This window comes from Dermochelys coriacea, chromosome 10 (genome assembly GCF_009764565.3).
Source record: "Dermochelys coriacea isolate rDerCor1 chromosome 10, rDerCor1.pri.v4, whole genome shotgun sequence".
NCBI classification, from domain to species: Eukaryota; Metazoa; Chordata; order Testudines; family Dermochelyidae; genus Dermochelys; species Dermochelys coriacea.
The window spans coordinates 27,524,029-27,538,868 of NC_050077.1; the positions used below are offsets into that span (position 1 = coordinate 27,524,029).

Consider the following 14,840-nt stretch of genomic DNA (forward strand, 5'->3'; position numbering starts at 1 on the left):
ATTGTTTAATTTGCAGTTATTTTCTTCCAGTGATTGTAACCAGCCAATCTTGTCCCAACAGGAAAAAAACCCTAACTTCTCCCCATAAACTCAGATTCTTTTCCTTTTTATACAAATCTATTGTCAGAAAATTTAAACTGTTTCATCCTAAATGTCTCTAAAGGATCATTGGTAATAAATATAACTAATTTTTTCTAATTTGATCTAATGAATTTTTAATGTTCATACCAATTTAATGAAATCAATCTCTTTGTATCCCAATGCTGACTGAAGCACATTTCGAGTAAGAAAACCATACAAAGATATTTAATTACCTCTATTTTTAGGATTTGATTGTTCTATCAAAATAATAAGGGAAGCTAAAGATAAGTGGCATGTCTATGAGATTTTCTTATATCAATATATTTTAAAAATTTGTGAGCCTGGGTTCTAATGATTGTTTAACTTTTTCCAAAAGAGTAACAATTAGGGCACCTATTTAGAAATAAGCAGCTTCTTCATAGATTTCCTAACTAAAATCCTCAGTATGGGAAGACAATAAATTATATATAAAATGATTATTTTAAAAAAGTATATACACAATTAAATAAACCAATAGATGGAGCAAACAGCTTTAAAAATTTGATAACTATGGACCAAGCCTACACTTGCTATCACGGGTAGCGACTTACAGCCATGAGTAGTCCCATGACGCCAGCAGGAAGGAAGGAAGTAGGAAGCACTATGGCCACCAGTTCAGGAAAGCACATAAGAACATACTTAAGTTCATCCATATTCAGGAAGAAACTTGAGAATATCTTGAACTAAGCATATACTTACATTCCCTTCTCATCAATGGGACTTTAGCATGTGCTTAAATGTTGCCCTGAATAGGGAAGCTTTCCTGAATAAGAGCCTATGCCCAATATGTTTTCAGAATTAAGGTACTAAACCACTGTTCAATTTGCCTTGAGTTTTAAATATAAACATATTGTACTTAAAAAATGAAATTTTAAGGGGTTAAAACCCCCCAACACTTTTCTCATTTTTGCATTCATTCAGCACTTGATTGAAGAGTTAATTCAGCTCCACTGAACAATGATAGATGTAATGAACAGAAAGGTCTTCCAATATGAGAGATATTCCTCTCAATTCTTTTTGACAGGCGAGGGATGGTAAATTGACAAAACAGAGTCAAGCAACACAGCAAACTTGTAAAAAGAATGACTCTGGTAATGTACAAGGACAGCATGCACATCAATGAATACTTACATAAATGTCTGCACCATAAAATCCATCCTGGTAAACAACACTGCAAGGATGCACACACAAAGAAAAACATCCATATTAGTGCATTTCCACATGCAAACACCACCAACCCCTGCACTGCTGAGGTTAGTCTTGTCACAAGAATGGAAAAGAATAAAAGGGCACTCTTCACATTGGTTAAGGAGGCTGGTAATATTAATCAACTGTTCTTTTGAGCTTAGAAAGGGAAACTGGACTGAATGTCATAACATCTGTATACCAGATGCCAAATGCTTAGTCAAAGAGAAGCAAAGGGTTACAGTATTACAGAACAAATGCCTTTGATCAGTTTCTCAAACTGGGTCTGAATTTTTATAAGTACAGTGCTTAATTTGTGCCACAGATTGCCATGGCTGAGCCTGACATATCTAGGCTTCACAGTTCTTAGCCCCAGAACTTCTGGGTTTGCTGCATTATTTATGAATGTAAAAAATATTGCTTGAGCCCGGGCACCCCTTTCATTACAAATTAAGCACTGGATAGAGCTCCCCTTTTCCCCTGTACAATAACATTCAAAGGACAATCCTGCCATTAATTTTTAATCACAATTCCCATTCACTTCATTGAGGGTAAAAATTATAAAATAAATGTAGAAAATGGGCATAAGTATGCATGCACTGTGTTGAACAGAAGTTTTGTTGAAAACTAGGTTGTAGTATACTATACAAATAGTCAAACCTTGCATTACAAATCTTTGTCTTATTTACAGGGGAACACTGGGTAGTTTTCATTTACAGTGCATTTTTACATGAGTATTAATTAACCACTGGCAGAGGAATAGCCAGCGCAACTCCAAAGATGCCCATGCATTTCAGAGTGTCCTAGGAGGCTCAAAAATTTGTATCACTTTTAAGGCTGCAGGTTTGTCATGATGTGAACAAAGCCATGGACAGTGTTTGTCAGTTTGTCTAAGACTTTTTCCGTGTCTGTGACTCGTCCAACAGCAGTGGCTCCAGCGACTTCCATGGCCGGGCCTGATGCCCTGCTCTGGGCATTTCAACTTGCTGTGCACTGTTGCAGTGCCACTCTGGTTTCTCTTGCCCAGCCCTCTGTCATGATGGAAAAGGGGGGAGCATGTGGGCCAAATTTCAGTGAGTGCCAAATTGCAACACCCAGAGCAGGGTGACAGGCCCAGACATGAGGGATGCAGGAGCTGCTGGGATTCCCCTCGGTACTGGGCCAGGATTAGAGTTGCAGTGCTGGGATGGGGAGGGTGTTGCTATGAGTGGTACTGCTGTGGGAGGGAGCCCACACCAGAGCCCATCTTTCTGTTCCTCTGACACTGTAATTGGCCTTTGGATTCTTCCCTTTTTGATGGCAGGAACAAAAGATTCCTATTCAGATGCTGATTTGTATCCTTTACATGTAGATAATATCCATAAACCTTAAATCAAAACACACACACACACGCACAAAAAAAAAGAAATGGGCCAAATATAAACAGGATAACTGCAATGAATCTGGCTCCAGGAATATGAGTGAACTGGTGAAATGTGCATAGAGATGCCACATGGGCCAATTTGTAAAAGAGTTAATTCCTGCATGTTGTGTAGTTATCAGTGCTATTTACTATAAAAAAACATCTGTTTTGAAAAAAAAACGTATTTTATTCATATAAATTATGTTTAAACATTTTAAACACTGAGGAAAGAAGATATATTTTTCAATTGCCTGTAGCATTATCTTTTTGTGCTGTGATCACGGTAGCACTCCCAAACTAAATAAGATTTGTCATTACTTAGATGGGAGACTTTGAAGATAGGTTTATGAAAATAGATACGGTCAAACTAGCTTGATACCTTTTTTTGATGTGATTACACGTTTGACTGACATAAGCTATAGCATTGATGTAATATACTTAGACTTCTCTAAGGCATTTGATTTGGTACTGCATGTCATTTTGATTAAATAACTATAGAAAGGTGTAAAATTAACATGGAATGCATTAAACAGATTAAAAACTGGCTAAGTGATACATCTCAAAATGTAATTGTAAACGGGAAATTGTCATCAAGCGGATGAATTTCCAGTGGTATCCTGCAGGGATTGGTTCTTGGCCCTGTGCTGTTTAACATCTGTATCAATGACCTGGAAGAAAACAAAATCATCACTGATTAATGTTTGCAGATGGCACAAAAATTGGGGGAGTGGCAAATAACAAAGAAGACAGGTCACTGATTCAGAGTTATTGGGATTACTTAGTAAATTGGATGCAAGCAAACAATATGACTTTTAATGCAGCTAAATGTAAATGTAGACATCTAGGAACAAACACTGTAGGCCATACTTACACAATGGGGGACTCTATCTTGGGAAGCAGTGACTTTGAAAAAGATTTGGGGCTCATGGTGGATAATGAGCTGAACATGTGCCCCCAGTGCAATGCTGTGGCCAAAAGTGTTAATGCAATCCTGAGAGGCATAAACAGAGGAATCTCAAATACGAGTAAAGAGATTATTTTACCTCTGTATTGGCACTGGAGCGACTACTGATGGAAAACTGTGTCCAGTTCTGGTGCCCACATTTCAAGAAAGATGTTGATAAATTGGAGAAGATTCAGAGAAGAGCCATGAGAATAATTAAAGTATTAGAAAATATGCCTTATAGTGACAGATTTAAGGAGTTTAATCTATTGATTTTAACAAAGAGAAGATTATATTACAGTCTGTAAGCACCTACATGGGCCACACATATTTAATAATGGACTTTTCAATCTAACAGAGAAAGGTATAACAGAATCCAATGGGTGGAAGATGCAAGTTAGACAAATTCAGACTGGAAATAAGGCATACATTTTTGACATTGAAGGTTACTATTCCACTGGAATAATTTATCAAGGGTCATGGTGGATTCATCATTGCTGATAATTTTAAAATCGAAATTGGATGTTTTTCTAACATATATCTCTAGGAATTATTTTGGGAACATTCTATGGCCCGTGTTATACAGGAGGTCAGACTAGATGATTACAATGGTCCTTTCTGGCCTTGTAATATATGAATCTAAGAAACACTTTTATATGTGGAACAAAGAGCAGTGACAGTGATTAAATATGTGAAGCTTATCCACTGAGTCAATGCTGAACCAGTGGTATTAGGGGACATTGCTGTTGTGCAAGATGTACAATCAAGATCCTGACAACATGTGGCCATTAAATTTCTGGTGGCATTTTCCACAGGAATAGAAGTGTTAATCTTGGTCCCTTGGCCACATTTCAACTTTGGTGAATACACTATAGTGATATAAATTCCCATGCAGTTTCTGTTGGATAAGTTGCTCTACTCTTCTTATCTGTAATTGTTATTTACTGCAGTTATATTGTTAACATTTCACTCCAAAGGCTGCTGCATTTCAGCCAAGACAAATTATCAATGTGTATGGTTTGTATTTTAGTTTAGAAATCCTTCAGGATGAAAGGCACTAATATACAGCAAAGTGATTTCAATGGAGTTACACTGCCATAAAGCTGGAATACTACAGTGATGGAGAAGGCCTGCTCATTTTAAAACCTGGAGTAAACATGTACTGCACGCTTCTCATATGCATGTTCCCCCCGCCTTTTCAAAAAGTCTATAACAAACAAAGGCTTTTGCAGCCTAAAAAGTCTGATTTTCAATATTGGCATTAACTCTAGTTGTTCCACGTGTTAAATATCTAAGTGCATTTTTGTTCATTAATACTCTCAATTTGCCTGGGGAAAGCACCTGTCACTGAATTGTAATCCTAAGAAAGTCATATTTGTATTTCCAATATGCATTTTTATGTCAAAGAGATATCATCTAATCAACTGGATTCATATGTTCAAATTCCAAATGGCCAAGCTGTGTTCTGCTGACCAAACTACTCTGAAATATATTCTCAACATTATTTTTTCAATAGTTAATCAACAGTTACTATGGAATAATATTATGGGTAAAATCCTGGCTCCACTGAAGTCAGTGGGTGTTTCTAATTGCTTTAAAATACATTACATGTTTTTTTTTAAATTTAAGCAATACCTGCAGGTGCCACAGAGGTATTACCTGATCATGAACAGCAGAAGAAGTGGCTTACAAGATACTGCTAAGATCGGGTCCAAACTTTGCCAAGTTTGAGAAACCCTATTCTAGAACTTTCATGCAGTGAGGTTTTTCAAATGACATGCAGTATAAATATCCATACATGTTGGAAGGTGACGATTCCTTATTATAAACATATGAAGATTCCCTTTTAAAAGGAATTACCTATTTCTTTGTTTCAGAGACCATCATTACGTGATGCAAAACAAGTCAGTGCTACTTCACAATGCATCCTAGTTCTTCAACACAAAAAAGCAAGTATGAACTGTATGTTCCTAATATTAAGGCTGGTGACTCAAAGGAGGATGGATATATGTAAGCACAAGGATCAAGTGGATTATGAACCTGCAGCTGTTCCATGTATCAGGCCAGAATAGAACAACACGTGTACAATGAAGACTTTAAAAAACGTAATGAACAAAACTACAGGTAGTATAACATTAAAAAAAAACAATTTTGTGAGGGTGTAGCTAGCCAATCCTTTTTCAACATTGTTAGCTAGCGCTCCAATCTCATCCAGCATTCCAGTAATGAAGCATTTTTAGTTCTACTAGCTTACTATATCCTACTCAGACAAGAATCTACTTGAAGCTACAAGTGCCTAAGCAAAAAAACTTCCAGCACAATATCACTAGATAGTATTAAATTTATGAAGGGCATAGGCACGTATGAGTAATTGAATGGGAAGTCTCTCCCAACCCTTTTAACCACCTTCAATATATTTCCTGTTTGGGGACAAACTCAAACAACATGCCATTCTTAAATTGCTGAAGATTACAATATTCCAGTTTTAATTATTGTCTCAACTATACAAGGATACAATACCCCCAGTGCACACAAGGAAAACAAATAAATATTTTCAAAATTGCACTCTGAGTTCAACACGAACCAAGACAGGACCTAGGAGTAGTTATGTTGTTTGACTTCAGATGTAGGAAGTGCCTCATTCTAAAAATGGATGTATATAAATCTGCTAACTGGGTTGACAGTTAGAAGTGTAATCCTGGGAAAGGTATTCAGAAGTGTTTTATTATTTACATTTTATCAGTGTTCAGGAAAAATCAGACAAAGTGATTTTTGTAGGGGATATACTCAGCCAGTGTCACCGACTCCTGTGCCAGCCTCCTCCCCAAACCCCAAAGCAAAGGGAGAGGGCATGTCTTGGGGATGGAGGAGGGGACATGGCAGAGATGATCTTCCAGTATCCTAAAGTCTCTGAAGGAACTTATAGTAGTGCAGTAAGTTAAAGCTGCTTCTCGTGTCTCTGGATCAACCACAACAGGCTCCCTGCAACCGTACTTCTCCATTCTGTTTGAGCTCCAGAGTGGAGAACCAAGCCCTAAGATTTCAACAATAGTACCTTGGCTGCACGGCATGCAAAAAATAATTTTCTGACACCAAAATTAAGAAAAATATTATTGAGACAATCTATTACATTGTGTGGGTGGGAGGATGGGTGTAGAACAGAAACACACATATTTAGGGTTGCTAACTTTCTAATATAAAATCAAACAACCCTGCCCCGTCCCTTCTCTGAGGCTCCGCCCATGCCTCGCCCCTTCTCTGAGGCTCTGCCCCCTGCTCGCTCCATCCCCCCATTGCTCACTCTTCCCCCCCCCCACCCTCACTCACTTTCACCAGGCTGGGGCAGGAGGTTGGGGTCCAGGAGAGGGTATGGGCTCTGGGCTAGGGATGCAGGCTCTGGTGTGGGGCCAAAAATGAGGGATTTGGAGAGCAGGCGGGGGCTCCAGGCTGGGGCAGGGATGCAGGTGGAGTGAGGGCTCTGGTTGGGGGTGTGGACTCTGGCCTGGGACCGGGGATGAGGGTTTGGGTGTGGGAGGGAATTCCACGCTGAGGCAGGGGATTGGGGTGAAGAGGGGGTGAGGGCTCTGGGGTGGGACCAGTGATGAGAGGTTTGGGGGTGGGAGGTGACTCCGGGCTGGGGGTGAGGGCTTTGAGGTGCAGGAGGGGGCTCTGGGATGGGCCATGAGGTTGGGGTGCATGGGGGGGATGAGGGATCCAGCTGGGGTGGGCCTGGGGATGAGGAGTTTGGTGTGCAGGAGGGGACTCTGGGCTTGGCCAAGGGGTTGGAGTGTGGGGGTGGGAATGCAGGGTCCCGGCGGCTTATACTGCGGCTCTGAGGAAGTGGCTGCCAGGTCCCTATGGCCTCTAGGCTCATGGGCAGCCAGGCGGTTCTTCACAGTGTGTGCTGCCTTCATGCCTGTAGGTACCGCCCCCCGCAGGTCCCATAGGTTGTGGTTCCTGGCCAATGGGAGCTGCGGAGCTGGTACTCAGGGTGGGGGCAGTGCACGGAAGTAAAGAAAAATGAGAATACTTGCACCCGCTCCCCCGCTCCTCCCTCCTTTCCCCCCATCTTTGTGATGTATTATAAAAGTTGGTTAAAAAATTATTTTGTAAAAGGTGATTTATCTCCTTGATTGTTTGTAACCTCAGCAATATTAGGAATATCAAACCTTATCTTTCTTATTTTCCAAGAGTAGTGTTCCCTAGATGACCCAGACATGGGGAATTAAAATGCTCTCAAACTTCAGATGAAGGGTTGGAATGTTGAATTTTAACAGAAAAACTTTTCTTCCAAACATTTGTCAGGTGTTTGAATTTCAATAGGTGTTAACAAGAAGAAAACAAAACAAATTTTAAACAGCCTGAATAAAAATCCCTTCCCCTTTCAGTTAATCTAGGCTTCACTTCCTTTGTGATTTAACATCACAAACCACTAGTTCTGCAGTTGTCCCTTACATTTTTCAGGAAAAGCAAGGTAGAAATCAATTTCTAGTGTATAAAACCCCAATATTTTTCATCTGCACATCACCCTTACTCAGATGTATGGAGATTTTCTCTCAGCTACATTGAAGTAGTAGTTACATAGGGTCGAATCTTGAGTTACTTTATCAGGCCAAGTCCCACTGAAGTCAATAACAGCTGACCTGAATTAGGACTGAGAATGCATTCTGCCACCCTTTCTCATGTTTATACCTTAAGTATATTGAAATAAATGGGGCTGCTTGTGAAATATAACACTACTGTGTCTTGAATAAGTATTTTTTTTTAAATACAACAGTTTATAAACAGCTTTGGGTATGAAAGAAAAAAACTACTATCTACTATGAAATTGTATTCACTTTTCATTAAAGTAAATATGTTCTGGGCTAGAGTAATCCTCGATCTGTTTATCACACTCCAGACCCACAGAACATTCATGATTTTTGATACTACATTTTATATGCAATATGAAGTATTAGAAGTATTTTATGTACAAGTTTTTGATATTTTGGATTTGCCTCTTCTGTCTCCTGGAACACTGTCACTTCTCTACACTAGCATGCAATTTGGTCTTTAAACTGAAGAAAACATTTTGCTTTTCTTGTCCTCCTCCTTTTTCCAAAATCAAGGCCAAATCTTTCTCCCATTTATAGCAATAATACAATTCCCTATGGAAGCAGGATTATGCCCAAAGACTGGACTTCATGGGATTAGCACATGAGAAGGTCAATGAATAAGGAGGTTATTATGGATTATAACAGTAAAGCTTTTCATTTAAATCTAGTCAGCAGCTAAACCAGGTTTTGTAACTGAAGAAAATTGGGGTGGAATGAGGGGGCATGAGTAATTCGTGGCCACCTTTCAGTTAAAAAAATCTTCTTGAAAAGCCATCATATCTACACATAAAGGGTGTGGGGAAGTGTGTGTGTGGTGGGGGCAACCACACCCTCTGCAGCCATATGTGGGACATTTCATCCAAGAACATAAAAACACTTCTGAAAATCAGTGCAATCACTTAGTTTCCTTATCATGGATTGTCTGCCTTTGGGCACCCACATTTGAAAATGTCAGTGTAAGTGACTTTCCCAAGGTCCCACAGTTAGACAGTGTGAAGTGTAGGAGACGATCTTAAATTCTGACTTCCAATCTTCTGTTCTAATTACTATAACATACTTCCTGCATAAAATCAAAGGAAACCTTCCACTGACTTCAATGAGGTCAGGATTTCAACTAGGGCCATTGGGACCACAACAGTCCTTAGAGTTATTATTCATTCGCACAGCTTGATCTTAAATTTATTTATTTAAAAAAATTATATTAAATATTTTGCATACACTTCACAAAAATAGAAAGAAAAGAGACTTACTGTTGTACTGTTAACAGGTGCTTCAGTGTCATGTCTTTCTAGTCATGCAAGGAAATTTGTATTTCCTGCCTACTATTTCAAAACATATCCTGTGAAGAAAAACTTAAGCATGTGTTTAAATCCAATGGGAGAAATCCTGGCTCCACTGAAGTAAATGGTGGGACTATTCATTCATGTAAAAATATGCACATACTTAAATCTTTGTGGGATTCTTTTGTAATGGTATAATGAAACATGAAACTCATTTTGATGGTAAAATAGTAGTTAAACATCCACTGGATCCAGGAGGGAGTGCAATAAAACAAAATAATTTACTAATAATACAGAATAATCATAGAATCGTAGGGCTGGAAGGGACTTCAAAAGGTCATCTAGTCTGGTCTCCTGCACTCAAAGCAGGACTAAGTATTATCTAGACCGTCCCTTACAGGTGTTTGTCTAACCTGCTCTTAAAATCTCTAGTGATGGAGACTCCAGAACCTCCCCAAGCAATTTATTCCACTGCTTAACCACCCTGACAGGAAGTTTCCCCTAATGTTTAACCTAAACCTCCCTTGCTGCAACATAAACCCATTGCTTCTTGTCCTATCCTCAGTGATTAAGAACAACAATTTTTTTCCCTCCTCCTTGTAACGACCTTTTATGTACTTGAAAACTACTATCATTTCCCCTCAGTCTTCTCTTTTCCAGACTAAACAAACCCAATTTTTCAATCTTCCCTCAAAGGTCATGTTTTCTAGACCTTTAATCATTTTTGTTGCTCTTTTCTGGACTTTCTCCGATTTGTCCACATCTTTCCTGAAATGTGGCACCCAGAACTGGACACAATACTCCAGTTGAGGCCTGAGCAGAGCAGAGTAGAGTGGAAGAATTACTTCTTATGTCTTGCTTACAACACTCCTGCTAATACACCGCAGAATGATGTTTGCTTTTTTTGCAACAGTGTTACACTGTTGACTCATATTTAGCTTGTGTCCACTGTGACCCCTGATCCCTTTCTTAGTACTCCTTCCTAGGCAGTCATTTCCTATTTTGTACATGTGCAACTGATTGTTCCTTCCTAACTGGAGTACTTTGTATTTGTCCTTTTTGAAGTTCATCCTGTTTTCTTCAGACCATTTCTCTAGTTTGTCCAGATCATTTTGAATTATAATCCTATCGTTCAAAGCACTTGCATCCCCTCCCAGCTTGGTATCATCTGCAAACTTTATAAGTGTACTCTCTATGCCATTATCTAAATCATTGATGAAGATATTGAACAGAACCAGACCCAGAACTGATCCCTGTAGGACCCCACTTGTTATGTCCTTCAAGCATGACTGTGAACCACTGATAACTACTCTTTGGGAATGGGTTTGCAACCATTATGCACCCACCTTATAGTAGCTCCATCTAGGTTGCATTTCCCTAGTTTGTTTATGAGATGGTCATGCGAGACAGTATCAAAAGCTTTACTAAAGTTGAGATATACCATGTACCGCTTCCCCCCAAACACAAGTTGTATAGAATATAGATGTTTTGTGTACAGAATTTTTCTGCAGAGCAGGCCAAAGTACACATGTACAGATATAAATGTTCTGATTCAAAATGTTCCTATTAAAATTGCTGAGCCTGCTGTCCTAAGCCTGCTTCTCTTGAAAAAGTAAAAAAAAAAAACCCTGGTTCTTCAGTTCTTCGAGATATGGGTGCAGATGCGTATTCCACTCCGGTGTGCGCGTGCCCAGCATGCCCAAGACAGAGACCTTTGCATAGCACAAGCATCCCATGCCCCTTCGCAGCCCTTCCTGAGACTACTTAATGGCGGCACCTTCCCAACTCCCCTCAGTTCCTTCACACTGGAATCTGTGACTGAAGACTCCGATGCAGAAGGGATGAAGGGTCAGTTGTGGAACACACCTCTGCACTCACGTCTCGAAGAACAGTTACAGTACTGGAAAGTAACCATTTTTTCTTCTTCAAGTGGTTGCAGATGTGTATTCCACTCTGGTGACTTGCAAGCAGTAACAAAGGAGGTGGGGCTCAGTGTCTACTTAAATAGTGCCTGCAGAACTGTTTTTCCCAAGCTTGCATCTGACCTAGGAGCAATCATTATGGTGTAATGTTTGGCAAAGATATGCATAGAAGACCAAGTTGCAGATCTCCCATGTCCAATATGGGAATATTCCTGAGAAATATCACAGATGTGGCTTCGGCTCATTGAATGACCCAAGAACCTTTGTGGAGGTGTGGCATTTGCTATACCGTATGCCATTGTGATACAAGAAGTAATCCATCTTGAAATTGTTTGTACCGAATCTGCTTGACCTCTCATCTGGTCCACGTGGGAGACCAAAAGCCAGGATGATAATCAAAATGACTGAATCCTGTCCAGATAAAACACCAAGGTTTGTTGTATATCCAAGGTATGAAGTCCTGTTCATCTGCATTCAAGTGTATCTTAGGAAAAAAATACAGGCAAGCACATTGTTTGGCTAAAGGTGAAAAGGTGAAACTACTTTGGTCAAAAATTTTGGATGTGGCCTGAAGGGAGGTTTTGCCATTAGAGCCTGCAGTTCATTTACCTCCTTGCTGATGTTATAGCAACAAGAAAGGCCATATTCTGGCAAAGGAGAAACAGAAAGCAGGTTGCTAGAAGCTTGAATGGAGGCCCCATTAGAGAAGCAAGCACAGTGTTAAGGTACCACAGGGGAACAGATTCTTTCCAGAAACCTAACAACTGTCAGAGTAGAAAATGCCAATTTCCCTTGGATCAAGGAATTACATGCTGACAACACTACCAAATGGACCCTTAACGAGCCGAGAGATAGACCTGTTTTTTTAAAATAGAACAGGTATCCAAAATGTCATGAATCCGGACTAGTACTGACTGAATTCCTGAGCCAATGACCAAACTGAAAAGCACATCCACTTGCCCAAATAAGTTAATCCAGTAAATACCTTCCACCATTAAGCAGAACCTGCTGGACTGTCTCTGAACAGTTCTTTCCCAGCTTATCTAATTTTATTGCATCCATGCCACGAGATGCAGATTGCTCAGACCTAGATGCTACAGCTGGCCATGATATTGGGACAGTAGGCCTGGAAGGAAGGGAAGAAATCTGAGAGGTTGGACAGAGAGCCTGTAAAGCTTGGAGAACCAACATTGTCTTGGCCAGGCAGGTTCAGTGAGTTATCTGTATGGCATGATCCAGCTTCAGTTTGAGAATGACCTGATGGATGAGCAAAATAAGGGGGGAAACATACATTAGCAGCAATCCCCAGTTCAGTGGGAAGGCATCAGTCAGAGATCCCAGACTGCAGCCCCTCCAAAGGCTGGCAACGCCCTGACATCCTTTCCCTTTTTTTCCCCATAGGAATGGCCATACTGGGTCAGACCAAAGGTCCATCAAGCCCAGTATCCTGTCCTCTGACAGTGGCAAATGGCAGGTGCCCAAAAGGGAATGAACAGATGGGTTATCATCAAGTGATCCATGCCCTGTTACCCAATCCCAGCTTCTGGCAAACAGAAGCTAGGGACACCATTCCTGCCCATCCTGGCTAATAGCCATTGATGGACCTATCTTCCATGAATCTATCTAGCTCCCTTTTGAACCCTGTTATAGTATTGGCCTTCACAACACGCTATGACAAGGAGTTCCAGAGGTTGACAGGGCGTTCGGTGAAAAAAATACTTTCTTGTGTTTGTTTTAAACCTGCTACCTATTAATTTCATTTGGTGGCCCCTTGTTCTTGTATTATGAGAAGGAGTAAATAACATTTCCTTATTTACTTTCTCTATTCTACTCATGATTTTATAGACCTCTATCATATCCCCTCTTAGTCGCCTCTTTTCCAAGCTGAAAAGTCCCAGTCTTATTAATCTCTCCTCATACGGAAGCCGTTCTATACCCCCTAATCATTTTTGTTGCCTTTTTCTGAACCTTTTCCAATTCCAATTCATCTTTTTTGAGATGGGGTGACCACATCTGCACGCAGTATTCAAAGTGTGGGCATACTATGGATTTATATAGAGGCAGTATGATATTTTCTGTCTTATTATCTATCCCTTTCTTGATGATTCCCAACATTATGTTTGCTTTTTTGACTGTGCTGCACACTGAGTGGAGGTTTTCAGAGAACTATCCACAATGATGCCAAGATCTTTTTCTTGAGTGGTAACAGCTAATTTAGACCCCATCATTATATATGTATAGTTAGGATTATCAAAAAAAAAGGAGTGCTTGTGGCACCTTAGAGACTAACAAATTTATTTGAGCATAAGCTTTCATGAGCTACAGCTCACTTCATCGGATGTAGCTCATGGAAGCTTATGCTCAAATAAATTTGTTAGTCTCTAAGGTGCCACAATTACTCATTTTCTTTTTGTGAATACAGACTAACACGGCTGCTACTCTGAAACCAGTTAGCATTATGTTTTCCAATGTGCATTACTTTGCATTTATCAACATTAAATTTAATCTGTCATTTTGTTGCCCAGTCACCCAGTTTTGTGAGCTCCTTTTCCCTTTCCCCACCCCACTCCCAGTTCCTTCTTACCAACCATGGCCTGAATTGGAGCTCCACCTACTTATTTTTCCTCATGGTTACTGTGCCACAGTGAGATTTCTCTGTGTGCTTTGTAAATAGTTAGTTTTAGCTTTAGTTATATAATAACCCTTTAGTTGTTTAGTTTAGTTAGATTTAGTAGTAGTATTAGTTGCTTGTTAGTTAATGAACCTGGTGCTATGCCTTCCCCAGGTTTTAAGCACTGTCTTTTATGTGGGTTGGCTATCTGGAAGAGCAACCACCTACACTCAATGCTTATTGCTGGGAGAAGGGCACAATAAAGTAAAGTGCTCTATCTGCCAGTCATTCAAAAAGAGAATACAACTTGCCAGGCACCTATGCCTGAAGCAACATCTCGTGAACAAACAATGAGGCCCACTTCAGCTCCCTCCAAACCCTCAAACTACTTCAGAAACTGGTGTTAGCCTTTGACAGACCACCATACTCAAATTCTTCTCTATAGGGAAGAAGGGACCTTCCACTGATCTTTGGAGGAAGAGAACTAAAGAATAATCAGAGCCATTTCAGAGCTGAGATTCTTCCTCCTCTTCTAGGAGGAGTGTGGACATTGCAAAAACTCCTTGAGTGCCCAAGATAGTGCACTACCCACTCCCCAGTACAGAGACAAGAACAAACTGGTTTCATACCATTGACATGTCACGGTTCCTTCCCCACTCTGAACTCTAGGGTACAGATGTGGGAACCTGTATGAAAAAAACCCTAAGCTAATTTTTACCAGCTTAGGTTAAAACTTCCCCAAGGTACAAACTATTTTACTTTTTGCCCTTGGACTTTATTGC

General features: G+C 40.1%; 1 protein-coding gene across 36 annotated transcripts in view; it reads right to left on the reverse strand.

Moving 5' to 3' along the window:
- Positions 1-14,840, reverse strand: part of RBFOX1 (RNA binding fox-1 homolog 1) — a 2,470,149-nt gene that overhangs the window by 46,409 nt on the left and 2,408,900 nt on the right. For 32 of the 36 annotated variants that reach the window (XM_038419714.2, XM_038419715.2, XM_038419718.2 and 29 more), the window contains one exon: positions 1,252-1,291. The exons of the other annotated variants lie outside the window; for them this stretch is intronic. In XM_038419714.2, the coding sequence (XP_038275642.1) occupies positions 1,252-1,291 (40 nt within the window). The remainder of the gene's footprint in view (positions 1-1,251; positions 1,292-14,840) is intronic. 36 annotated transcript variants of the gene reach the window in all.